The sequence below is a fragment of the Puma concolor genome, chromosome B1 (genome assembly GCF_028749965.1).
Source record: "Puma concolor isolate L17-30 chromosome B1, mPumCon1.1.hap2, whole genome shotgun sequence".
NCBI lineage: Eukaryota > Metazoa > Chordata > Mammalia > Carnivora > Felidae > Puma > Puma concolor.
Window position 1 is genome coordinate 200,558,234 of NC_141670.1, and position 26,665 is coordinate 200,584,898.

At 48.3% G+C, this 26,665-nt stretch overlaps 1 protein-coding gene and 1 long non-coding RNA gene across 5 annotated transcripts in view; one reads left to right on the forward strand and one right to left on the reverse strand.

The window, feature by feature from the left end:
- The window catches only part of LOC147582114 (uncharacterized), a 27,219-nt gene extending 16,755 nt beyond the window's left edge, over nt 1-10,464 (reverse strand). Inside the window, exons 1-2 of one of the 2 annotated variants that reach the window (XR_015250595.1) lie at nt 7,852-10,464; nt 4,076-4,140 (exon numbers count right to left, since the gene is read on the reverse strand). This is a non-coding gene — a long non-coding RNA (uncharacterized LOC147582114). Of the gene's footprint in view, nt 1-4,075; nt 4,141-6,237; nt 6,696-7,851 lie in introns of those variants that run through there. The other variant, XR_015250594.1, reaches the window with a different exon arrangement.
- ZNF518B (zinc finger protein 518B) lies at nt 9,517-26,515 on the forward strand. Of its 3 annotated transcripts, none has more exons than XM_086705445.1 (2): nt 9,517-9,831; nt 19,890-26,515. In XM_086705445.1, exon 2 carries the CDS (start codon nt 20,083-20,085, stop codon nt 23,326-23,328), a length of 3,246 nt encoding a protein of 1,081 aa, XP_086561571.1. In that variant the 5' UTR covers nt 9,517-9,831; nt 19,890-20,082; the 3' UTR covers nt 23,329-26,515. The 3 variants fall into 3 exon arrangements, with proteins under 3 accessions (XP_086561571.1, XP_086561569.1, XP_086561570.1); XM_086705443.1 differs by lacking the exon at nt 9,517-9,831 and adding an exon at nt 10,394-10,554; XM_086705444.1 differs by lacking the exon at nt 9,517-9,831 and adding an exon at nt 10,871-11,093.
- Nucleotides 26,516-26,665: the final 150 nt, after the last annotated feature.

The following is a 26,665-nucleotide window of genomic DNA, read 5'->3' on the forward strand; positions in this document are numbered from 1 at the left end:
GACTGAGGCAGCCTGGGACCCCTAGAGGTACTATTTCATCAAACCTTTTTTTTTTTAACTTTTTTTTTTAACATTTATTCATTTTTGAGAGTGACAGAGACAGAGCATGAGTGGGGGAGGGGCAGAAAGAGGGAGACACAGAATCCAAAGCAGGCTCCAGGCTCCGAGCTGTCGGCACAGAGCCCGACGCGGGGCTCGAACTCACAGATCACAAGATCATGACCTGAGCTGAAGTCGGACGCTTAACCAACTGAGTCACCCAGGCACCCCTCATTAAACCTTTTTAACAAGCCCGTCAGTTAGTGACCATTACACTCCTTAATTTTTAGAAAATGGAAAGGAAGCACAAAAAGGTCAATAACCTTCTCAAGGTTCTTCCTTTTCGTGCATCCTTTCCTTTATCCAGAAAATATTTCCAGAGTCCCATTCTGTGCCAGGCACTGTTCAAGGCACTCGCATGACAGGGAATAAACCATCCAGCTCACCCTATTTGGGTAATGGTGGGGGAAATGCAACAGACATAAATTAAATGTCTAGATATTATAAAATATAAAGTCTATTAGAGGAAATTAAGAGTCATGGAGAAGTGAATAGCTGGGGGGAGATATTAAGTGCCGGACAGTTGGAGATTGTAGATAGGGCAGTCAGGGAAGGCCTTGCTAGCAGGTGACATGTGAAGAGAAACATGAAGCAGGTGAAAACATAAGACATGTGGATTTCTGGGCAAGGGCAGTCCAGGCAGAGGAACAGCCAGTGTTCAGGCCTGAGGCCACCACGTGGTAGCAAGTTCACGGAACAGCCAAGAGACTAGTCCTTCCTCTCTCTCACACGCGTGTTTGTCCACTGAAGTGTCCCAAGTGTCTGTAACAGTGCCTGGCACATATAGATACAAGTAGGCACTCGACAGATATTTGATGAATGAATGAACAACTAACTAGTTGAGAGGCAGAGCAAAAGGAGTGAGGTCAGAGAGGTGACAGGCGCTGATCACAAGGAACCTTGTTGCCCTTGAGGAGATGGACTTTGACTCTGGATCGGGTGCAAGGGCTCCGGTGAGATTCAGATACAAGCCAACGCTTCAGTTTAAAAGGATCGCTCTAGAGGCACCTGGGTGGCTCCGTCAGTTGAGAATTCTACTCGTGATTTTGGCTCAGGTCATGATCTCGTGGTTCGTGAGATTGAGCCCATGCTCAGCATGGAGCTTGCTTAACATCCTCTCTTGCCCTCCTTCTACTTTTCCCCCACCCCCTCAAAATAAATAAATCAACTTTAAAAAACAGTAAACTTTCAGGGTTTTTCCCAGTTTTCAAGGGTGGCAGTTAGTAAATTAGAAAGATGTGTGATTGGGACACCTGGGTGGCTCAGTCAGTTAAGCGTCTGACTCTTGGTTTCGGTTCACGTCACGGTCTTGTGGTTCGTGAGGTCGAGCCCCATGTCAGGCTCTGCGCTGAGGCTGCAGCCTGCTTGGGACTCTCTTTGTCTCCCTCTCTCAGGCATGAATGAATGAATGAACGAACGAATGGCTTGCGCTGGCTGCTGAGCTGAGAACCAACCGCAGACGCGTGAAGGCAGAAGCAAGGAAAGCAGTTAGGAGGCCACTGGAACAACTCAAGCAAGTGACAGTGTGTCCTAGGCTGAGATGCAGCATAGAATGGAGCAGTGGTCACCTACTGTGAAAGTGAGGAGATCCAGTTCACCAGGAGCTCAGGAAGTCGGAGCTGGGATTCAATCCAGGGAGTGAGCCCACAGGCTGCCGGAAGCTGAAGCCAAGCCATTCCCTGAGGGCTAAAAGAGCAGCAGGCAGACTGCAGCTGATGCAGCTTTGAGTAGGGTGGACCCACCGTTCTCAGGCAGTTCTGGCCCGGGGCTGCCGCTGCTAAAATGGGGCTTTTGTGTGAATTAGGAGGCACCCTCCAGAGTAAAATGTACCCTTTGACCTCAGCTGCATGGCACCCTGCACCCTCCCCCCCCCCTGCTCCAGCAGTGCCCTTTGCCTGGAACCCTGCAACAAACACGTCCCAACGGTCACTTTCTGGGAGTGCTGGGAAAGGCCAGCCACCATGAACATGCGGGGTTTGATGCTCCCGTCATTGAACAGGATGCTTGACCAAATCGGTCCAATTCTGTACCCCTTAGGACCAGCATAAAAGGTACAAAAAAAAGAAAACAAAAGACAAAAAACAGAACAACAACAAACGACAACCATCAAAAATCCCTTGCATTTCATGTAGAGGATAAATGTCAAAAAATACCTAAGAACCCTCTATTGAAAAATAATACCTAATGGGGAAGGGGTGAGGAGGCAATGTTGCCTTGTCAGATTTGTTTTTTTTTTTTTTAACATAAAGCCACTGTAACTGAAACATACTAGAAATTCACAAATAGGAAACTTAAGGTGCGGCAAAGGTGCCATGACAAATCAGTGGAGAAAGGGAGGTTTATTTAAACACAGATTGTTCCATCCAAAGCTGCCTGTCAAACAGGGAGGAAAAGGTAGATACATAAAAAATAATACATACGTACATAAAGAAATAATTCCATGAAAATTAAATCTTTAAAAAGCATTGAATAACTACTTAGAAGAAAATCTATGACAATATGTGTATGTTCTTGGCATTTGTGACAGTGGTGTGTGTGTTTGGGGGATGTCTTAAGCAAGCCGGGACAATCAAAAACAACAACAACAACAACAAAGGGAAATGAAACATTTGACTATGTAAATATTTAAACCATGACAAGAAAAGACAATAAGCAACATCAGAAAGCACAGATTACGAAAAATCTTTGAAGCACATATGTCGGATGAAAGATTCCTAGACATGGTACTTCAATGAACTCCCGTAAATTGATAATATAAGAACAAATAGTCCAATTGAAAAATAGTCAAAGAATAAAAATACCATTTTATAGAAGGGGAAATCCTGATTTTCATGGACAAATGAAAAAAAGAGCTCAACTTCACAATTATTAGGGAAGTAGCAATTAAAGTAACAATGAGTTAACATGTTTTTCACCCAACAGGTGGCAAAGAGTTGAGAAGAATGTTACACTCAGTCCTAGTAGGGGGGCCAGAAGACAGAAAGCCAAGCTGGAGGTCCTATAAATTGTTAATAACAACGGGCACTGGAATTACTTCAGCACTTACGAAATTAACTTGGCAAACTCTGTTAATATATCTTTCTGATCCGCAATTCTAATTCTAGAATTCCATCCTATAGGAGTTAATTCAGTATATTCTAAAAACCAGGTATTGGGGCGCCTGGGTGGCGCAGTCGGCTGGGCGTCCGACTTCAGCCAGGTCACGATCTAGCGGTCCGTGAGTTCGAGCCCCGCGTCGGGCTCTGGGCTGATGGCTCGGAGCCTGGAGCCTGTTTCCGATTCTGTGTCTCCCTCTCTCTCTGCCCCTCCCCCGTTCATGCTCTGTCTCTGTCCCAAAAATAAATAAAAAACGTTGAAAAAAATTTTTAAAAAATAAAAACCAGGTATTGTGTTTTGGTTTGAGAATCAAATCTGTTCAAAATAGGGGCGCCTGGGTGGCGCAGTCGGTTAAGCGTCCGACTTCAGCCAGGTCACGATCTCGCGGTCCGTGAGTTCGAGCCCCGCGTCGGGCTCTGGGCTGATGGCTCAGAGCCTGGAGCCTGTTTCCGATTCTGTGTCTCCCTCTCTCTCTGCCCCTCCCCCGTTCATGCTCTGTCTCTCTCTGTCCCAAAAATAAATAAACGTTGAAAAAAAAATTTAAAAAAAAAATCTGTTCAAAATAAAGATCACAATGCAAAGTGCCTTCTGCAGCACCATCAATAACAGTTTTCATGACTGGCTGTCTGTAATTTTCACATTTTTATTTATAAATGACAAAAAAAAAAGATTTTCTAGACAGGTACTTGCAAGCACTTCCCTGCAAATAACACATTCCCAGTGTACGTCGTCTTTATTTCCAATAAATGTAAAGCCAAATTGGATAATATTATAATATTGGACACAATTTTTCCTTTGTGTCATTTTTAATTACTTGAGCAATCTTGAGACTGACCGCCATCCTGCTGGGGAGAAATGTTCAGGGGAGTGAATGACATACCAGCTGATTCGGAAGGAGTTCCTCTGACCTTCAGGAACCACGATCTGCACACAGAGCTCTCAAAGCTGTAAAGAAAGAAAAGAAGATACATCACCCTTGACCCTGAGATTACAATAAAAATAGTGGAAGCCTCCCACTGATAGTAGGAGATGCACTGGCCTTCACTTCATATCTGAAGATTTTTGAAGCGATTGGGTTGGAAAGAGAAACATTACTTCTATTTCCTCCACAGGCTTCTCCCGCGGCGTTGTTGCTTCTGCTGATTTAAACTGGCAGAGCATCCAACACCTACTGTTCCGTTGCCATACCATGTCGGCTCATGCTTGGCCCATTCCCATCCTTTCCTGTCCCAAACCATGGATTGGTTCACAGAAGCTTTTTCTGTGGCAGTTAATCCAAAACAGCAGTTTACTTCCCTTTTGAAATTCAGCCGGGGGCGAAGCAACAGATAGATGGCAGGTATGGTGGTTCTGTGATACTCGGGGACCCACCTTCATTCTTCTACCTCGTTACTTACTCCTCCATAAGTTATATTCGCTACATGATTCACAGGGGCTGTGCCAGCTCCAGCATTGTTTCTTCATCCTTTTATTCAGACCAGCAGAATGAAGAAGGGACAAAGAATTGCATGCCCTTTCTTTAAGAACCTTTCTGGGGGCGCCTGGGTGGCTCAGTCAGTTAAGCATCCGACTCTTGATTTCGGTTCAGGTCATGATCGATCGCACGGTTTGTGAGTTTGAGCCCCGCATCAGGCTTTGTGCTGGCAGGATGGAGCCTGCTTGGAATTACCTCTCTCTCTCTCTCTCTCTCTCTCTCTCTCTCTCTGCCGCTCCCCTGCTCACACTCTGTCTCGCTCAAAGATAAACAAATAAATATTAAAAAAAAAAAAAGAACACTTCTGTATGTTACGCATATTCTAGCTCTATTTACTTTTCCCATTGACTAGAGCCCAGTGACATGATCACACCTAGCTACAAGCAAGACATGAAACTTGAGTCTTTCCTTCTGAGAGCTTCTCGCTGGACATTTAAGAGTACTCTATTAAGCCGAACTCTCCTTTTCGCCTGGGCAATTGGCAAAGCATCGGTTGGTGGCTGCTGTTGTCAGCCTGGGCTTCTGAACTAAAGACGTCAAGGAGCCAAGTTCTTGGCAATCCATGGTGGACATAAAGTGTAAAGTGAAAAATAAACCGACGGCTTTTTAAGCCAACGAGATTTGGGGGTTGTATATTGCTGCGGCGTAACCTAGCCCATCCCGACTGATGCAGTAGCTAAATCACCCAGAGCTCTCCATCTGAGAATCTCCCTGCCTCTTCCACAAAGTCTGTTCATCTCATTTTCAGATACTATTACTATCCTCATCATTTCCCAGATGAGAACATTTAGACATGAAAGCGTACACAAAGAGTTAAGTGCCAATATGCACAGCTGGGGATTCCAAGTCTGCTTTCCTGCTGTGGTGACTCAAACCAAGATAGAAACTCAACGGGCATGGGTGTCTATTGAGGGCCAGGCCCTCTCCTCCAGCGCTGGGAATATAAATGCGAACAAGACAAGCCAATAACTTCTTTTGTCCTGTGGGAGAATGAGAAGACCCAAGTATGATTTCAGTTTGTTACAAAGAACAAAACACAGGAATGCGCTGGAGCGAGGGGAGGTGATGACCATGGGAGATTAAAGGGTTAGAAAGGCCCCTAAGAAGGTGGTTTTTGAATTGAGAGGAGAAAGATGAGCGATGTCCCCGACAGAGGGAACATGTGCAAGGGTCCTGGGACAAGAGAAACCCGGTGCCTCAGCGCTGCAGAGGTCGCCAGTGTGGCAGAACACAGGAGTGAGGAGGGGCGAGGAAGAGACGCTGCGGGAGGTCAAGTCAGACAGCATTGGAGGGTCCTGCGAGGACCCTTCTGCTGGGGAGTGGCTCCGTCCCACTTGCTTTGTGGAAGGAGCACTCTGGCTGCCTCAGCCTGGATGAGAGTGCAAGCAGGGAGGTGAGACAGCAGGCTATCCCAGCAGCCTAGAACTATCTGCGGTGAAGGACCAGGTCTTCCCCCGCGCCCCGCCCCCATCCTTCAGGAACACCCAGGCGTCCACTGCAAGCGGCCAGAAGGCAGCCCGAGCCATGAGCGACTTGAATTAGAGTACACCCCACCCACATTCCCCTACCTTGTTCCAAGGATCCCCAGCTGGGATGCCGAAGCTGTGTCCAATTGCTATGAACGTTGCTAGCGCTCCTCTCCCTTTTTGTCCTCCCTTTTGTACCTCCCTGGGGAACTTTTTTGGGGACGTGCTGTCCCCATCAGGCTTCGGCTACCCCTGGTCTAGGCAAGGGACGCTGAGCAGTCCTGCAAGCCGGGCCTGTCCCAGACTGGTGCGTCAGTGATGAACAAAAGAGCCATGTCACGAACACATGCCCTGGTGGGACTCACAGCCCAGAGGCGGCGGCTCCCATTTACTTGCAAGTCTAAGAAAATGCGAAGAGTGGGAGGCTGTCAATCATCAGGGACTCCTTCGGCCCCACCCTCGGGATCCCCAGGCAGGCATCTGGCCTTTGGGTAAATGGCAACTTTGCAAACGCCGGTCGCGAGAGCGCACGCCACTAGGCTCGGAGTCCCCCGTTATCTCGCCAGCTCGGCGAGTCCAGGCCCCGCCCCTCCCCCAAAGGAGCGGGATCGCCCCCCGACCCCCACCCCCGGGCTGGGACGCCCAGGTTACCAGGCCAACCGCCGGGTGAGCACAGAGCCGCCTGCGCCGGGTAGAGTTCTACAAGCGCCGGACCCCTAGGGCCGGCCGCGCAGCGACGCCACCGGCCCCCGGCGGTACTACAGCTCCGGCCCTCGCTGGCTGGGCCGGGGCGGCGTCGAGGCTGCCTCGAGGGGCTCTACCGGCCGCGCATGCCCGGTGCGCGGCTTGCGGCTCGCGGCTCCCGGCTCCCCGACCGCGCGCTCCTGCGAGGGGGGGCTCCCGTGGCGGGAGAGTGCGGCCCGTGGCGCCTGAAAAGCACGCAGCGCCGCCAGGGGGCACTAGGTGGCTGGAACCTGAGCCTGGCGTCGGGTGCTCCCCCGCCCCCTTTTGAGTTGATACAACGCGTCTCAGAGACGCTAGTAACTCGCCCAAGGTCACACAGCCCTTGCAGAAAAATAATGAGATTGGGATTCGGACTCTGCAGTCTCCACTCCCTGTGCCCCAGGTATGGGAGGAGCACCGAATTTGAGTATCTTAGCAGTCCTGTAAGACCTTGGAGACTCGGAGCAGAGGTCTTTCTCCCGCTTTCATAAGAGAGCATACAAAGGCTCAAAGAAGTCACTAGATCGTTCTGAAATATGTTAAACAACAGAAAAGCCACTTCCTTGGGGCTCCTGTTTATGCAGAGTCATGAAATGCCTGAGAGATTTTCATGTCTTTGCCTGCCGCCCCCCCTCCCCCCCTGCAACTAGACCTGAGTTCCAAAACTGGTTGTTAGAGACCTGGCCTTTTTCTGAGGCACACAGGTCAAGTACCTTCCTCTGAGCCACAGGGTCCTCAATGGCAGAATCTTGGTAAATGACTTCCTAAGATCACAGTTTGTAAGTGCCCAGGACGATCTAGATCGGCACTGTTCTTCCTTCTCTCCTTCAAACATGCACAACTCTGCCCCTCGCAGGGTCTACCACCACCCCCCACCCTGACAAAACAAATGTTCCCCGAAGGAGCCTGATCGAAGTAAATGTTGGTTGAATGGTAAGTAAATGAATGAACATCCGCCCCCAACCCTTACACTCAATGATTGGTTTTGTTTACCTGTCTTGCCTCCTCCTGTATGTTAGGTAATCATATCTGGGAGCTTGAATTCATTTCTTAGGGCTGCTGTAACCAACAGAAATTCATTGTCTCAGTTCTGGGAGCTAGAAGTGTAAAATCAAGGTGTCCTCGGGGCCCTATTCCCTCGGAATGCTATAGGGAAAGCTCCTTTCTTGCCTTTTCCGGTTTCTGACAGCTCCAGGTATTCCTTGCCTTGTGGGAACAGAACTCCCATGTGGCTTTGTCTTCACATGGCCCTTTCTCCCCATGCTTCTCTATGTCTCCACAGGGCATTCGCCTCTCTGAATTTCTTCTTTTTTAAGGACACCAATCATATTAGATAAGGGCCCACCTAATGACTTCATTTTAACTATGTCTGCAAAGACCCTGTTTCCAAATAAGGTCACATCCACTGGGGTGAACTTGCATTTCCATTCACTGGGGATTAGGGCTTTAACAACTCTTTTTTCGGAGACGTGATTCAGCCTGTAACAGAGGTGATCTATGGAACACTGAAAAAGGACTAGGCAAACTAAACAGGAAGGGGGAGAACATCCCTGGTTGAACGGCCAGCAGTAACATTTCCAGATGAACTCTCCCTGCTTTAAAGAGGGGACAGTATGTCAACTTTAAGGGGGTCTATGGGAGTGGTCTCTATTCCAGCTGGGCCCTTTTCCAGGCTGTAAATACCCCCATTTCCAGACAGTCCACAAAGCATTTTATGTGACTGAATGTGGGCTTCTGAGAAATGTAAATCTGTCAGGGACTATGCTAAGCCTTGACCTGCTTTCTCTTGTTTAATGTTGACAACTGCCCTGTGAGCTAGGTCCTATTGTTCCCTGAATTTTACATGAGAAGCTGAGTTTCACACAGGTTAGGGAGCAGACTCACAGCTGCTTCTTGCCTGAGCTGGGATTTATAACCAGCTCTAACTCCAGAAACCTTTCCGGGAAAGCCAGTGGTACTGTCCATCGACTCGGGGTGACTCCAGAGGCTAGAGCTGCAATGCAGGAGTGGAAGTTAAAAGGGGAGGTGACAATTCGGCTACATTTTAGGGAAAATCCTCTAATGCCTAGCCTTCTGTTTCTCCAACACCTAGAATTAACGGGTTTTTCCTGCATTTAGCGCCTTTGGCCACCAGCGATGTCTAGGCAGTGGCCAAGCTAGATTTGCGGTGCCCTTCCCAAGGCCATCCCACTCTGGAGGGAGCTGGAACTCTCTGCCCTATGGATATGAACTCTTTGTACATAAATGCGTTTTTGTGAGGAAAGGCCCGCTAGCTTTTCTGAGCCACAGAAGACAGAGAACCAGGAAGCTCCCTTATCAGGAACGAAGGTCCGGCATTGCAGCAAAGAGCAGTGGGGGAAGAACCTGCCGTCGGTGATCCCTCTCTGGGTCGGCATGCTCTCTGCTCAGCTCTTGTTATTTCAGTTGGGGGGGGGGGGGGGACATTTTTGCCTAGCTGCCGGTCCTGTGGCTGACACGGGTCTTCCAGAACTCCACTTCGTGTGGAAGAATCGCCCCGGCCCTGCATCTTCGCCCTGCTTCTGGCCAACGTCCACGCACCCTGACCTCTGGCCTCCAACAGGAAGGTGTTGGAATCCCGCCTTGCTCCTTCCGGAGCTTTGAAATAAACTGTTGACGGTTATTCCTGGAGAAATTGCTGCTCCCTGCCACAGTCTGCCCTTCCTAGGAAGCACTTTTATTTTGTAGGAAGCAACGTCTGAGTCACTTTTTATTGGGACTGGCCCCCTTCTTTCCTCAGAGACGGATCTATTTTAGGCACACTTTCTTTCCGAAAGGTCAAAAGTGCGCGTGTGTCGGGGGTGGAAGGAGGTTCCCAGCAAATGGTATCGGCGTCCAAGCAGCAGGACAAAACACGCATTAAATGAGCTCACACCGTCTCCAGGCTTTCCCGCAATCGTTGCCTCGTCTGGCCCCGACAACCATGTACGTGATAGAGGAGACTCTGGGCTTCAGGTATGACCTCTTCCACCTTTAGTAACGGAAACTGCGAGCCTCAGAGAGGTCAGGGGATCAGGGGATCTCTTCGCCCAAGGTCCCAAAGGCAGGATGGAAAGGAGTCGGGATTCGAACCCAACTCAAGGCCAGGTCATTCACGGCTGCTTTTTCACAAGAGGAGGCATTTGGAGGCTGAAGAGCTGGGCTCCTTGTCTCTCTCGCCTTCACTCGCTCGCTGCTGGACTTCAAGCTCCACGAGGGCGGGGAGCTACCGCGCCCTGGGCTTGGACCCAGCGCCGGCACCCAGCGGGCGCTCACGAACGGTCCGCCGGGCCGCTGATGGAAGTAGATCGGTTCTCCTTCTGCAGTGAGGCTCCTGAGCCTGCGGGCACTGCATGCAGGCTGAGCACGACCGCTGCATGCAGTGGGTGTGGACGCGCTGGGTCGAGCCCTGAGCCCAACACCCGGGCACGGCTCCGTCTCGGGCGCCCCGCGGCACGGAGACCCGGCGCCGACCCGCGCAGCCTTAGGGACCTCGGACACCAGCCGCGCCGCAGCCGAGCCTCCGCGCCGCACTGCGCACGCGCGGCGCCGGCCCGGCTCCGCCCCCCCCTCCCGAGTAGGGACCTACAGCGGGCGCGGCGGCGGCGGCGGCGGCGGCGGCGGCGGCGGCGGCGGCGGCGCTGGCCTGCGGCCGGCGGTGCAGACACCCCTTCCCGGGAGCCGGGACCCGCCGGCCGGGTGAGTGACCGAGCCGGAGGGCGAGGGCCCCGGGTTCGCGCGCGGGGCAGGCGGGCCGGGGCGCGGAGAGGGCCGCGGGCGCTGCGCGGGGCGGGGGCCTGACGAGGCCGCGCCGGGGCGGGACGGGGCGGGCAGCCGGGGCCGGGTCGTGCGGGCCGCAGCCCCGCGTGCCGAGCGGGCGGCCGGCGGCGCGGCGCGGAGTCCCCGGGGCGGGACGGGGGCGGGACGGAGGAGGGGGGGCGGCTCGGGGGCCCGGGGCCGCCCAGACCCCGGGGCCGGGCGGCGGCGGGGTGCGGGCCCTTTGTGTCGCCGCGACCCCGCAGGCTCGCCTCCCCCCCCCCCCTCCCCGCGCGCCGGTCGCGATCCGCGGCGGCGGCGTGCGGGCTACGGTGCCGCGGGTGTGGAGTCGCCGCGCCGGCCTCCTCCGCCCGCCCCCAGCGTTTTAAATGATGCATCGCCTGCGAGGATTTCTACCGGTCGGCTGGGAGCAGGAAGTGTCGTCAGGAGGCCATTTTTAAAGCCTCCTGCGGGCCTCGGAGGTAAGCGTTGACGTGGTGTGACTCCCGGTGGTTAGCGGAGATCCCGCGGCCCCGCCACGGGCCGGCCCCGGGAGACCACGCCGTAAGCCCCTGCTCCCGCGCCCTCTCCCCTCCCCCTTCCTAGCACCACGCTGTTAGACGTGGACTCGCCTCGGATAACGTGTACCATCGGTGTGAGTGTGCCAACAATAAACTTGAAAACCGGACTGGCATTGTCTTTCCTTGGGAGTTTCGCGGCGTGTGTCCAGGGACGGACTTGTCCGTGGAGGACCTTTGCATCGTTTGCCGGAGTAGGGGGCTGGGGGGGGGGGGGGGGCGGGTTCGGGGGAGGGGAGATGGTGAAGGTTTGATTCGTTCAGATGCTGATGGGAGCCTTTGTGGGACCTCCCCAGCCCAGCTGCCCTTTTTCTCTTGTTGCCTTGGCTTGTTGGGCAGTTTCAGGCCGGTTGCAAAAGAATGAGTATTTCTTCCCCGGAAAGGGAAAGCCAAAGGAGACAATGAAGGAGAACACTTCAGTCCCTCTATGTAAACGTACCCCGTTACGACAACCCCGACTTTTAAAAGTGCGATGACGAACAATATATCAGCCTAACATTAATGAAAAAGTGAAATAGCACTTTGTCCTGTTTCAGAAAGCCTACCCGGCTAACCTGTAATGTGTTAGAACCTTTAAAGATTCTCTCTCTCAAGTTTAGATTGGAAGTCACCAAGATTAAGTAAGACCAGACACGGGTCCCCAGAAGCTTTGCAGCACTTTCCTAGAGGAAGGGAGAGAGAATAGGAATGTGGCTCTTGAGTTTTCTCCCAGTCACATAGACGAAGTTCATCCCAGCCTGTGTGATGTGTGTGTATAACAGGAGATTCTGGCCAAGGGTTCTAGAAGCCCAGCAAATGGAGGCTAGAAACCAATACCGTATAGTCTCTTCAGAAGGCAGGTAGAACGTTTGGCTGTTTTAATTGTCTGATATCCATGTTCCTTTCACCTGGGATGAATTTTTTTTAATGATTTTTTTTTTTTTTATCCAGGATGTAATATAGCCTTGAAAAAGAACACTTTTGTGTGTACCCAGTTTTGTTCTGCTGATAACGTTCATTACAAATGCATTTTGAAAACACCACACAAAGGAGGGCAGTATTTTATCGAGCTTCCCCCTTGATGTTTACGTCAAACTAGTGTGGACTATTAAAAATTCATTAATACCAATTTTAAAAAACACCTCCATCTCCCATAGGGCATTTGCTTTAAGTAAGGGGATCTGGGCCAGTTTTCAGGCAAGAGGAAGAACAGAGAACATTTTTATGATCGTTGCCATGAAGGCTGACCTTTCTTTCATTCATTCCCTCGTTTATTCGTTCCTTCAATATGTATGGCATGTCTCCTTTGCCAAGCCCTCTGCTGTTGGCTGTGACAAACAAGGTCCTCACAGTGCGGCTTCCCAGTCTCGGTTGTTCTCAAGCGGCCTGGGGTAGACTTCATTTTCTTTGTTCACATATGCAGCCCAGCCAATCGCAGTTTCCAGATTCCATCCTGGGACTGAAGGGACCCAGACTCTAATCAGATGTTCTCATCGTGGAGTGGGGTGGTGAGGCAGCAGAATCACTTGGCAAGAATTGTAAAGTGCCTGCCTCAGATCATCTCAGGGAAAAGGCCGGCTGATTCATTCGGTCACCTCAGTCCTAGGAAACCTTTTTTTTTCTTTTTTTTTCCTTTTTATTTTAAGCTCCTGTATTATTTTGCCACACATCCCTGCTTGAGAAGCATTTTCGGGGTTCCTTCTTATTTTCTAGGAGAAAATTCTCAGAGAAACCAAGGCTGCACAAGACCCAGGACTTACATCCAAGTGCCTGGCTTCCGCAGGGCATTTTGTGCAGTGTCGTGGAGCCTCAGGGGGTTCTGAGTGCGGAAGCCTGTGCCAAGGCCCAAAGTGAGGCCGGATGGGGCCGGGGCGCCGGAGAGGACAAGGCTCGAAAGAAGGAAGAGCCCTGGAACTTGCCATGCTTTTGACTCCTCTGCAGCTCAGCGGCCCCAGGCAGGAAGTAAGAACACTACCCAAGTGGCAGCAGCTGCTGTCTGTGAGTTCAGTTCCCAGCCCCACAGAGCCCGCTAGCAGAAAAGCAAAGAATTTAGATTAGACACCGGCTGACCAACTCCGTGACCTTGGAAAAGACACACGGCTTCTCCAGATCTGTTATCTTAGAAGAAGCAAATGATGGAAGGCGTACTTTGAGGAATGTGAGGTGACATATGCGTGTGCCTCTGCAGGCACCCAGCACCCCTTCCACCTGACGTGGGTCAAGATGCACCAGGATCGCCAAACACAGCCAGCCGCTGACAGATCCGCATTTACCACTTCGCTGAGGCCACCCATTTAACGACTGCTCTGCAGCTCCCCTGACACCCCTTCAGGACCTCAGCCTGTGTCAGGTGTGGGGGTGAAACAGTCCTGGTTTATGTTCTTTGTGCCCGCATCCTGCCAGGAACGTTGACGTGTAAGAACCTGTAAAGCGGTTATTGTCGTTACACGCTTAACAGCGAGTATCAGTGATGACATTTCCAAGGTCACATGGCTCAGCAAGGGTTGCACCCAGTCTGCTTGCCCCAGCCACCCACTCCCGTCCAAGGCAGTGTCCTTGCCCCATCTCCGGCACCCTTGGCTGAGACGGGTGTATAAAAGATTGCACGAGGACGGTCAGAAGATTCTTGCCATTCCCACACACTCTTCTGCACCTGTAATGGCAGGTGGTGGTTCTTAACCTTGGCTGTACATTTGATTCACCTAGGAAGCTTTTAAAACTCTCAGAGCCTCCCACACTCACCATGGGGCCCAGGCATTATTTTTTTAAAGCTCTCCAAGTGATCCTGGTGTGCAGTAGAGTGACCATCCCAGGGACTGCCTTCAAAAATAAGTTTAACATCCCGGGCATATGATGACAAATTTGTCACCCTAATGCAGCCAAGGTTAATGATCACTGGTGTAGTGATAGGTCTGTGTTTGATTATACTTTTTATTAAACCCTGAATCCATTTCATCCACAAAATTCGGTTGTTAAGGCAAAAAAAGGGGGAGGAGGGGCTCAAAAATATATGTGTCCTTCATTTTATCACCTTTAGAGACCTCGAGTCCCTAGGTGTGTTTAGTCCCACACAGTTGTGTAATGTTGCTTGTAATACTACTTTGTTTTTCCCTTGTATTTTTTAATGCTAACAAGAGCATAATTTCCCCTTAACATTCTTCTTTCCACATAGCTATAAGTTTTATACTTCAAAAACTCTCTCACTGGTCATATATATACACATACATATATGTACATATATATGTATGTGTATATATATATATCTTCTTAAAGGTCTTCTCTTAAACTGTTAAGGAAAACCTCTATCGTAACTTTGTTTTCTAATGTAGTTAGTCTCAGTTGAAGAGCTCAATCCCCAAATAACTCCTTTGTAAATGGGGTTGGGGAGAAGATCCTGGCCTCCAGCCCCCCTGGGAACCTCCTGCTGCCAGAGACCTTTATCTCATCAGGCTGATTTGTTAAACTAAGACTTGCTGCTTCTCAGGAGTTTACAGACTCTTCTATTTTCAAAGGAATCTTACAAAAGTATGTTGACTTGTTTCTTAACAGTACATGTACTCTTTGCCTAGCATAAAATTACCTGCTGTCTGCATATACCTCTTCCCCACATCAGCATGTAAATGAGGCATTATTATTCCCACTTTCCAAGTGAAAAAACACTCAGGCTCCGGAGGGGTTAACAAATCCAGAATCACCCAGCTGTTAAAGTCAAAAACCTAGGTTTTGAACCTTGTTCTTGATATCACAAGGCCATTGTCCTTTCTACTGTATTATACTTTTCACCTGGAAAGCAGAGGGGTCAGAACAGGGGCTTCCTTGTCCAACCTTCTTGCCCCATTCTGCCACCCAGGGGAAATTCAGAATCCCAAAGGTTGTATTTTTGCCAGCAACATTTGGAAGTTTTTTGTGGTTTGTTTTTTTTTGGTCATTCAGGGGCCATCAGTTTGCAGTTCAGTCATTTTGAAGTGCCAAGTAGTGTGGCAAAAAGAAAAAGAATACTTGGTTGGTGTTTTTCCTTCTTTAGAACTATTTACCCATTCAGTTCAGTTCTGATTCTTTGTCACTGTCTGAAGAAGTACTTGCTGAGTGAGGTCGCAGTTTCTTCCTAAACCCTGTTTTACCTGGGCAGTATTAGCTGTTTACATGCCTAATGTTGCTTTTTTTTTTTTTTCCTTTCTTTCTGATCAGGTGTTACTTGTCTACATGCTCCTGGGCCCTTTGAGGTAGAATGCTTTAAAATTTTGCTTGCTGGGAAACAAAATTTGTTAGACCGGTCTTTGTTATGACTAAATAAAGTAGGCAAGAGGGACAAGAAATTTTTGAGCACATGTGCTACGGGCAAGTGCTTTGCGTACGTTAATCATGTTTCCCTCTCCTGATCACCCTTTAAGTCCGAAGATAGCAAAACCTGTTTTCTTGCCTGACCGTGAACAGAGAGCAATCACTTGCCCCAGGGCCCAGGCAAGAGGGACAGAACCAGAGTCTGAACTGCAGACTGTCCATCTCCATTCCCGTTGATCTTGGCGGGTACAGCAGCCGCATGCCTGCCCTTGCAATGGACGTGGCAGAAGCCTCAGTGGGAGGATTTCTGGAGAGAGCTCCGTAAATCTGCCTCTCCGTCCAAACATGAGGCAGGTAGGCAGCTAATCCTGAGTTTGGCGGGCACCTCTCACGAGCAGAAGCGTCTGTGATGACCTGTGTCGCACACACGTGATGTGAGTGGGTAGCCTGTCTTCACATGAACATCTGGCCTGTAAACGTGCATTTGCTGCAGGGCTGTTTCGGGAGTTAACTGGGCTCAGAGAGGAACAAAAACGGGTAGTCCGGTAAGTAGCTTATACGTACACCTGAGCTGTAGTGAGGACTCTGTGTGTAGTTCAAGCATCCTCTCGTGCCAGCCACTTTAGCACTAAGGCTGGGTGATGGTCTTGCCCCAGAGGTGAATTGTGTTTTCAGCTACACAACCCAGTAACTGTAATTAAAGTCATGCAATGAGATTCAGCAAATATTCTGGAAACAGCAGTCGTAAGGCAGTGAAGAAAGAGGGAGATATATATTAGCCCCTTTGACTATTTATGAGATTGGCATGGTTTCTTCTATTTTCCTCATTTTATTTATTTTTTTTTTTTTAATTTTTTTTTTTCAACGTTTATTTATTTTTGGGACAGAGAGAGACAGAGTATGAACGGGGGAGGGGCAGAGAGAGAGGGAGACACAGAATCGGAAACAGGCTCCAGGCTCCGAGCCATCAGCCCAGAGCCTGACGCGGGGCTCGAACTCACGGACTGCGAGATCGTGACCTGGCTGAAGTCGGACGCTCAACCGACTGCGCCACCCAGGCGCCCCTATTTTCCTCATTTTAAAAGGGAGAAATCAACAGTTACGATGTATGATGACTTAACCTCAGCACCGTATGTCATATTATTTCGTGTAATCCTTGTGACCAGCAGTGAAATAGGTACTGTTTACTGTGTAACAGAGGATTCAGATTACCCCAGGTCACACACCTACAAAGGGATGGCACTGGGATTTAAGTCCCTGTACGGTGATTCCAGAATCTGTAGCTTTAAGTAACGTTACTATTTCTTTCTCTTCTAATTCTGTTGAGCGTTTGGTGTTTCTAGTATTTGGAAGTCAGATGCTGCCATTTTAAGGAGAACTCGGACAACCTTTATGGTTTTTATAGGCCTCTGCGTCACTGAGCTGGTGTCTTGACAAACTCAGTCTTTGTCTCTGTGTGTCCCCATGATAAATCTGTAAGAAACCAGGACAAGTGAGCTCAAAGTCAGAAGGGAAGGCCACCAGCAGCGAATGCTGCCCTGAGGCCTTTCTGCAGGAAGAGGCAAGACTGAGTCTCGAGGAAACACGTTTGTGACACACTGTGCCTCTTCTCTATGCTGTGCGCCCATCGCCTTTGGCTGATGCTGCAGATAATTATGCATTAAAAAGCTCACTTAATGCTGTTAAAAAAGTTTTTGAGAACCCTCCTAAGTTATTAAAAAAAAATAAGTATGTTTCTTGTCCTAGGAGGTCAAATGCAGAGGTTTTGTAATCAAGGCATTATGAGTGTGAAAGGGAGGTCAACACCAAAGCTGATGCTGACTGTTCACCCAGTGTCCTCTCAGGATCAGGTGCACACATGGCGTTTTGTCACTCCACGTAAGCCTTGGTCATCAGCCCCTGGGGCAGTGATTTGCTAAGAGGACCCAGCTTCCCAGGTGCTTGTGCCTTGTGTGAACCAGACAGAGCGAGCTGCACAAGAGGGAGTGAGCGTGGGAACCTGTCACTCGGGTGTGCCCACGTGCGGTGCCAGCAGCAAAGCCATCTTACTTCTCGGCCTGCCACTCTGTCCATTCACCTCTGTCTCGGGGGCGCACGGACATCTTTTACCCCGTGATTAGCCACACAAGTGTCAAAGGCCAAAGAGACTGTACTTGTTTGGAAGAAGCCTGGCATCACCCGGACGGAGGGAATTGCCAGTGTAGAAACATCACGTAATTTTGAGAAAGGTTTAGAGGCCTGGAAGATCCTTGCAACCGGGACAGGCCTAGACGTTGCACCTCCCGTTAAACCGTAGTTGCTAAGCACAGCCTCGCGCTTCCTGTTGGCACTTGCTCCTGCGGATTCTCAATGCCGAATAACTGCCGAGATGGTTTTGTGGAAACACCTCCAAGAGGCCTGTGCTCCGTAGCCACTGCGGCTGGCTTGGTTAATTCCCAGGGACTTTCCTCCATCAGGATGTTCTCTGCTTCTTGCTAAGCATGCGATCCTACGGTCCGGTCTGAGATTTCAAGTCTTCAGTGTCAGGAGGAACAACACATCTGAGTTTTCAGAGGACTTGGAAAGAAAATGACAAAACTGTACTCATGTAGATGAAGGCACGTGAATAAGCTGATGCGAATCGGTGGCTCACCTGAGGTCATTTGAGTAGTGGCAAATAGCAGTGTCACTGGGGTCTCTTTTCACCAAAGCCAGTTTACATCATTATCAGGCAGCCCTGGGGGAGAAGTAGGATAAGTGTCCTTCATTCTAGTTGCCCGATGAAAAAACAGGCCCAGAAGGCTGAACTGGTGTCTATAAGGTCATAAAAGAAAGGCTATTAGCTGATCCCCAGCTAGAGTGTTTTTTTATTTGGCTCCTAGTTCTGTATATTCTGAAGAAAGAACGTGCAGTTAAAGGTGATTAAGTGTTTTTATAGAATAACGCGTCATGTCACGCAGATCGTGGTACTCACTGTATAGGGACATTTGCGCGTCTCCCTCCGCAGCCCAGGCTGCCACCGCCTCTCACCTCAGTCCCCTGCTGCTGTCATTCCACCTTCGCGGACGCTGGCCCATACAGCCGCTAGGGGCTCTGTTGGGATATAAATCAAATTGGGCCACGTCGCTGCTCCAGTCTCCCCTGCTTATTTGGTTCATGTAGAGGAAAAGCCACATCCTTAGGGTACTGTGTGCTAGATCTTTCTTTGACCAGTGCCCACCCCCCCACCTCTGACCATATTGACCGTTCTGTCCTCTTCCTCCCCTCCTGCTCATTACGTTCCATCCTCAGCCTCCTCGCCATTCCTCTGGTGCTCCAGGCCCTCATCCCACAACACTTGGCTTCCTCTCTGCCTGAAACTCCCTTCTCCCAGACAGCCACAGTGCTCGCTCCCTCGCTGCCCCCAGGTCGGTGCTCACATGTCAGCTTAACGGGACGCTTTCCTGACTGCCCACCCCTCCACATGCTAGCCCTCAACTTCATCACATACTTAGTCCCTCTAGCCTTCGTTTATGGTATATTTTTCTCAATTACTTACCACCACTTAAGAAATAAATGTATCTCCTGTTTCCCCTCTTATACCCTCATGATACTTGGTTTTGCTGACTACCCTACAGCACTTAGAACAGTGCCTGGCACCTGACAGATGCTCAGTGAGATGTTGAAAGACTCAGTTTGTGTACACCTAATATTGCCAGTGTATTATTGACTTCTTACCATTTGTGAACACAGATGGAGCATGTGAAAAAGAGCTGAGAATCCAAGCTGACAATTAGCTGTCATGTAGAAACAAACGGACACCTGAGCCGAAGCCCTGGCTCTTTCCACCACTTGATAACCTGTGTGTTTAAAAACTGAAATTGGGGCGCCTGGGTGGCTCAGTTGGTTAAGCGTCCAACTCTTGGTTTCATCTCAGGTCGTGATCCCACCGTCTGTGGGTCCCAGCCCTGTGTCGGGCTCTGCGCTGACAGTGCAGAGCCTGCTTGGGATTCTCTCTCCCTCTCTCCCTCTCTGCCCCTTCTCTACTCTCTCTCAAAATAAACATACTTAAAAAAAAAAAAAACTTTTTTCAAAACTGAAATAGCATCCTCCTATACAAGGTTTTATTTAGGCAAATATGAAATTATGCCTGTGAAATTGCTGGGATGCTCTCCATGATACCTAAAAATAATATGTCCACGTATCAAGGACTGTTCTGAATGACAACTGTGATTTCCTTGCTCCTGGCCTGTTTATGGTTGGTTTAAAGTGATGAGTTTCAGGGGGGCTGAATTTAAAAATGTTTCCAGTTTAGGCTTGTGATTTCCCAGTTCTGTTGGATGACGTTTTACTGTCAACGTGTGTGTAAGAAAGAATGTCAAGATTTAACATAAAATTGCCAAGAATAAGTGTGAAAGAGCTTAACTAAGCCTTAAGTTCATGTATTAATCATGCTTTGTGATTTCCTTTTTATCCCTTCAGTGTTGCCCAGAATATCAGAGCATTGGAAGCAACCATTTTTGGGGATCCTACACCTACTGTGGTGGTGGATTAAAAAGGAGGACGCAGTATGCGCCCAAGAAGTAACGGTTTCTCTGCCGATCACAAAGTGAAATGAAGGATGGCCCCTAAGGATTTTATCATGTGAAGTCTCTCTGGATTTCTCTTTTCAGAAATGCAGATAAAGAAGATGAAGGATATCGGACAGCAGTTATATACCACACAAGTGAACGACGCACAGAATTCCTTGACCATGTCACCCAAACAGCCTAATGCTAATAGAGCGACTCGACCAGACAGACAAGAAGCGCAGGCTCTGTTATGTCAAGGCTCAGAGGCGGAGGCTGCCGTGATGACGGTTGCTACGTGTGTAAAGTGCAAAAGTGTCCACAGAATCCCACTTCGAGATCCGAAGAAGGGTACTGGGCAAAGCCAAAAGGACGACAAGTATGTTTGCTTCACATGCAACCTTGGCATGGCTTCTTCCCATTTTCATTTTGTGAACAGTAATCCCAGTGCAGCTCATGTAGGAAATAAAGCTGAGACCATCTCAGGTTCCGTCAGTAACAAATTTAAGGTAAGGAACTTTAAGCCCGGCAAATACTATTGTGATAAATGTCGATTTTCCACAAAGGACCCTCTGCAGTACAAAAAGCACACGCTTCAACATGAAGAGATTAAATTCATCTGTTCTCACTGCAGCTACATTTCCTACACAAAAGGGGAGTTTCAGAGGCACTTGGTGAAACACACGGGCATATTCCCTTACCAGTGTGAGTACTGCGACTATGGCGCTATCAGAAACGACTACATCGTCAAACACAGGAGGAGAGTGCACGAGAGGGCCGGTGGAAAGCGGCCGCCCAAAACCGTAGCCAAGCTGGAGCCGAAAAGAGCCGGCGCATCCAAACAAAACGCAGAGCTTTTAAAAGCTCCCAGTCCGAGGACTGCGTTTCAAAATCGGTTGTCGGATCAACTCTCAAGGTTCTCCCTCCATACAAATAAGGACAAAATGCACAATATCATGTTGCTGCCTGAATCCAAGGAACACCAGAAAGATGTAGTGTGTGTTCCGAATAAAGTGACCTTGTCGGAGCCAAACGAGGTCAGTCTGTTTGAGAACAAAAGCGTGGAGGTGGAAGTGCTGTCCCCTGCAAAAGAGCCCGTGCAGCCGGGAATGCCCTTAACAGTCGTGGCTCCGGCGGAATTAGTTGTCCCTGCAAACTGTCTAGCCCAGTTGATGGATGTGAAGGTTGTCAATGGAACCCAGCAGCTCGTCCTGAAACTGTTTCCTCTGGAAGAAGGTAACCGCCCTGAAGCCAGCGGGGCTGAGGGAGGGAGTTCTGAGCGTGTGACTAGCGAAAAGGGTTCAACCGAACGGGAAAAAATGGCTTCTGCAGGACATACAAAGCCACCGCCAATTGAAGGGAATGTCGGAAAACTCGCAGGCTTTGATAATCTCCATTCTGCGGTTCAGAAACAACTTAAAAATATGAAGTGGGTGAGGTCTTACGACTTTTTCCTGTCAGATTCTCGTGTGCACAACCGTGGGGAATCCCTCCTCAACCCAGATACAGTGGAGGATTTCCAGAAAAAAAGTAGCATGTATCCACATAGACCGGCCCTTCCGTCTCTCTCCTTCAAAGGTCATTCTCCATCAGCTATAGTAAAACACAGTGTTTTACATGGTCTCAGAACCGCATCAAGCCCGTTTCCACATAAAGCTGCTGTTTCTTTTACTGAGGATAGAAGACATTTACACGGCGACTCACACTCGTTCTTCCCTCTTGCTGCACCACCTGCAGCTGTGCCCTCTGGAGACCAGGGCTTGTTGCCTGTGAGCACAAATCACTTGGAATCTAGAAATGAGATTAGTGTTCCTGCAAAAATGGCTCCCTCCCACAGGAAGCTGAAGGACAAGCAGACAGAGGAACACAAGGCAGGTTCAAATACAGGCCAGATTGCCTCTCAACGCAAAAGGGAGTATTTACACCTAAGTATACCTGGAGAAGATAGCATCAGGGCTCTGCCGCCTGGGGAGGAACCCCTGGAACTAAAGAATCCAGAAAGGACTAAAGACTCTTTCGATGGCCCGGTCATCTCGTCAGTATTTTCTCTGAGCTCTGGGTCCGAAAATGTCCCTGAAGGTGTTAAATGGAATAGTTCCACGTCCAAAATAAAGTCAATTGAACTCTTGCGCAGAAAGATAGCTCAGTTAATTGAATCCTGTGGCAAGCCTTCATCTTTGTCTGCAAATAATGCACATCGCCGTTCTGTAGGGCAGGCCTCGAAGGGAACCTCGAAAGCTGCTCCTGAAGGTATTCACGAAATTAACGTGTCGTTTACTGGCACCGGCTATTCCACAGGCACGCTCCCCAAACCTCAGGATGACGGCGCTATTAATGGACAGCTTACTCATCAGCAAATGTATCCACAGTTTATGGAAGACAGCAATGGGAAAACTGAAAGCAGAGTGACCAGGAAGGCCCATGTTGCTACTCCAGTATTGATCCCCAAAGGGGCTGTGTTGAGGGTTCTTAATTCTTCTGAGGATGCCCACATTATAGAGGCTACATGTGAAGCACCCGTCAGTATACCTTGCAGTGAGACACAGTTAATAAAACCCATTCCGCTCTGCCCGGTGAGACAGACAGACTCAGACTTACAGTCTTTGACAAGTAAAAGTGGGCCAGTAGATGTGTCCCAAAATCTTGATATACCTCTTCGGCCAAAACCAAGGAAAGAGAGTGCTACTTGTAGCACCATGCCTAAAAAAACTGGCCCCCTACACAGTCACCAAGGAAGCAGTGAACCAAGTAAGCAAGGGAAACTGCTCCCCAGAAGTCTTCCTATAAGTAAAAATAAAACCAAACAAGTGAACTCATCCAAGAAGAAAACCAAAATCCAGGCTGACCCCAGCCGCTATCTCAAGGATCCTTCAATTTTTCAGGTCACAAGACAACTTCGACTGATAGCAGCTAAACCAGACCAGTTGATTAAATGCCCCCGTCGGAACCAGCCTGTCATTGTGTTAAACCATCCTGACGTTGACTCACCAGAAGTGACCAATGTGATGAAGGTAATAAACAAGTACAAAGGCAACGTCCTCAAAGTCGTCTTATCAGAGAGGACTAGGTGTCAGCTAGGCATCAGACGGCATCACGTCCGCCTGACCTACCAGAATGTGGAGGAAGCCAATCAAATAAAAAGGCAAATGATGTTGAAAATGAAACTTAAAAAAGTTCATAAAAACAACTACCAGGTGGTGGATTCCTTGCCTGATGACTCATCCCAGTGTATATTTAAGTGCTGGTTTTGTGGGCGGCTGTATGAAGACCAGGAAGAGTGGATGAGTCATGGCCAACGGCATTTGATAGAAGCTACTAGAGATTGGGATGTTCTTTCCTCCAAAGGCAAATAAGTAAAAAGTGGTCTTTGAAGCAAATTGTTTTTCTTACTTTTAGTTTATTCTAGTTTGTTGTTTTTTTTTTCTCCTCCCTGACTCAGTAGGAGAAATAGAGATTGTAGGGATGAGAAAGTCATCAATTCTTCAGAACTCTTGTAGGAATGTTGAGAGCCAGGAGTCTTAACCCGAGATAAGTGACTGGAACTTGGAATGTGTTTGAGGCCCCTAAAATTACGCACAAATCCACGTACAGGCGTTTTCCTGGAGAGAAGTGAAACTTGCAGATTTCCACTGGGATCTGAGACTGCTTTGTGTAGCACCCCTTTTACTGAGTAGATACAAATTTGTTGTAATCTATTCAAAAGGGTGAGTTTAGAGTGTTTTACACATGCTACTGAGGGATTAAGCCCAGATGGTGGTGTGCACAGCCATCCCGTCATTAAGTCATGTGCTATTTGGTGCATAATGGAAATTAAACTTTCTACTTTGTTACCTTAAATTCGGTTATAGAAAAATGGCTATTCTTTTAAATTCCTCACCCCCTCTGTAGTACTTGTGTCGTTTACAGCACAGAGCACTGTGCTGCTGTTGGCCATTTTAAAGGATGATTCCAAGGTTTGCCTGAATCTACTACAGTAGACGTTAGGGGAGGAAAGAAACATTTCCAAACCTTTGCTTTCTTTTTCTTTTTAAACATCCTGGTTTGCGACAGTTGAGGAGGGAATGTGCCTTTTTCAAAAAAAAAAAAAAAAAAAAAGTCACAGAAAAGATCTAGAACGAAGGCTGCTGTTTGCCCTTAACCACCCTCACAAACATAAGCCGATTTAAAATGTGAATGAACAGGCGTCTTGTGACATAGGTGACACTGGGGAAGACCATGCAAGGTAGGGTGATGCAGGTAGTTATGACTTTAACGTGACTATCAGTTTTCGTCTGAGAACTCACGGGCGAAACCACGGGCGAAGCCTGCACACACTTCCTCCACAGACACTGCCCCCCTCCCCAGCTCATATCCTGCTCTCCCTTTGCCAACTTCCTGAACAGACCCTCCTACGGAGTAGGATGCTTCCCTGCTCACCTCCTGTCCCCTTCCTTTTGTGCCTTTGAGTCCCCTTAAGGCTTTCCCTCGTGAAAATGCTAAAAACAAGCAAGAATCAGCAAAAGGGAAGCATCTCACCATCTTTGTTGAGGTTATAGGAAAAGTATGCCTGGTTTTCAACGGTCATGGCGACGTTGTCCCTCTCACCCACCTTTCCGAGGTAGTAATTCTCAAGAACATCTACCGCTGTCTCCACCGACAAAGGCCAGGACCACGGCTGGTCCACACAGCACCTCCGTGTGCGTTAGGAAGAGTTCCTCCCAGATAGATGGCCTGGCAGATGGAGCTCGGACTGGATTTATTCCTCACTTGCCCGCTCAGGCACCAACCATCACACAGAACCCTAAAGGGACGACCACAAGGCAGCCCCACCTCCGTGTTTTTCTTCCTTTTAAGCCTGCTCTTTCCTTAGGGAATTGGTTAGTGCAGTAAATGAAATGGGGGGCCGTTTTGTCTGCAAAAGACTTGAGTGAGATTTCCATTGTGTTGGTTAGTCGGAATTTTACGATTTTTTTTTTTACATGTGTGAAAGATTATCTTCTGATAGATGTGGGATGGTAATTCTTTGTAGTTCTCAAGTGAAATGTAGATCAACATTTCTTATGTATAATTGAATACATAATCATTAAGTTGACTAATTGGTTTTTATTGAAATTTAAAACTTGGGTTTTTTTTGTATGTGTATATATGCTTGTGTGTACACATATAAATATTTTTTACCATATAAAAACTGCAGTAGCTGATTTTCTGTTTTCCTATTTTATAACAAAATTATGTGGGCTGGAGAAATAGAAGACGTTTTATATTCTAGAAATTATTTTGGAAGCACATTTTTATAATGGTGTGGTCTCATTTTTAGCAAATGAAAGCACAAGTGATGAGTCTGATTTATATGAACAAATAGGAGTAGAAACCGCTGAGGATCATTTCATGACAGTATTTCCTCCCCCATGCATTTCCAGTTGGTGCTTTCTGGGAAATGGACCCTGTGTACCGCTCACTTTTCCACCCAGAGGAGAGGATTCTGCAGTGTCAGCCATGTGTAGATGCGTACCTGCCAGGAGCTAGAAGGCTCCTAAGATGTTGAGAGAAGAAAAGGCTGTGATTTTTTTTTTTTTTTCCTCCTTCTATACCTCACTGCTTAGTAGCATCTTTCTTGAGAGGCTAGACCGTGACCTTTCAGGAAAGATGACCATGAATCAGGTCAGAGTGTTAAGTGTCAACATGAAATATTTATACTTCGCAGCACCAACTGTTTTTCAAGTATTACCTAAAACTCAGCTTATGTACTCGTATGGAGCTAAATTTTATGAGTAGACTGTGTAGCTAAGCTTTTGGGGGGATTTCTGGAACTACAGTACTTTTTAAGGAATTGAGAGGGCTCCTGAAAGTCATAAAAAATGAGAAAGCAAAACATGTCTGTCCTCCCGATATAAAGAACTTTATTTAGCAGATAGCTTGTTAACATGTAGGCAAATGTCATGAAATAAATACTTCTAACAAAATTGGACAAGGTAGGGGTAGAACTGTGCTGAGTATTTATGGACTCCTACCTTGATTTTGAAGGACCTGTACTCATGAAATTTTGTTAATAGTGTTTACCAATAAAATCATTTTAAACACTTCTTAAGGTAGCGTTTCTTAACTTTTGGGGGTCAGAAATGAGATGATCTTATTATAGTTATGATATGACAAAGTGAAAATTTCTCAAAAATGACCTCACAGTCTCGTAGATCATATTTTACCCCAATTTTTATCCCCAGCCCCAAACATTTTGTGACCCTACTATGGGCCAAGTGCTATTTGTTAAACTAAGCTGAACACAGTATATTAACCCTAAAAAGCTCCATCACGTTTCTTTACGACCTACTAAATAAACCATCCCAGAAAATGAGGATGTGATGTGGCTCGGCCTTTGGAATCGTTTTTGAATGTGTAAATGTCAGTATGAGCAGAAAACAAAATATTGCATAACACGTTTTAAGCATTATTGTAAGTCCCGCGTTAACAGTTCTGTGTCTGCTGCTCTAGTTTTGAAACACATTTGTATATAGATAGAGACGTTGGCGTCATTTTTGTTAAATAAAACAACTGTAAAACGTTCTCTGCCCTTTCATTTCACTGTTCGGGGGGGAGGGCCGTGTATTACATCACCTCGTGTGACCTGTTTCTGAAACACGGAAAGGCATCATCCTATACGGCTCAGGTGCCTTGAGTCCCACCGGGGTGTGTTCCGAATTAGATAACACCACT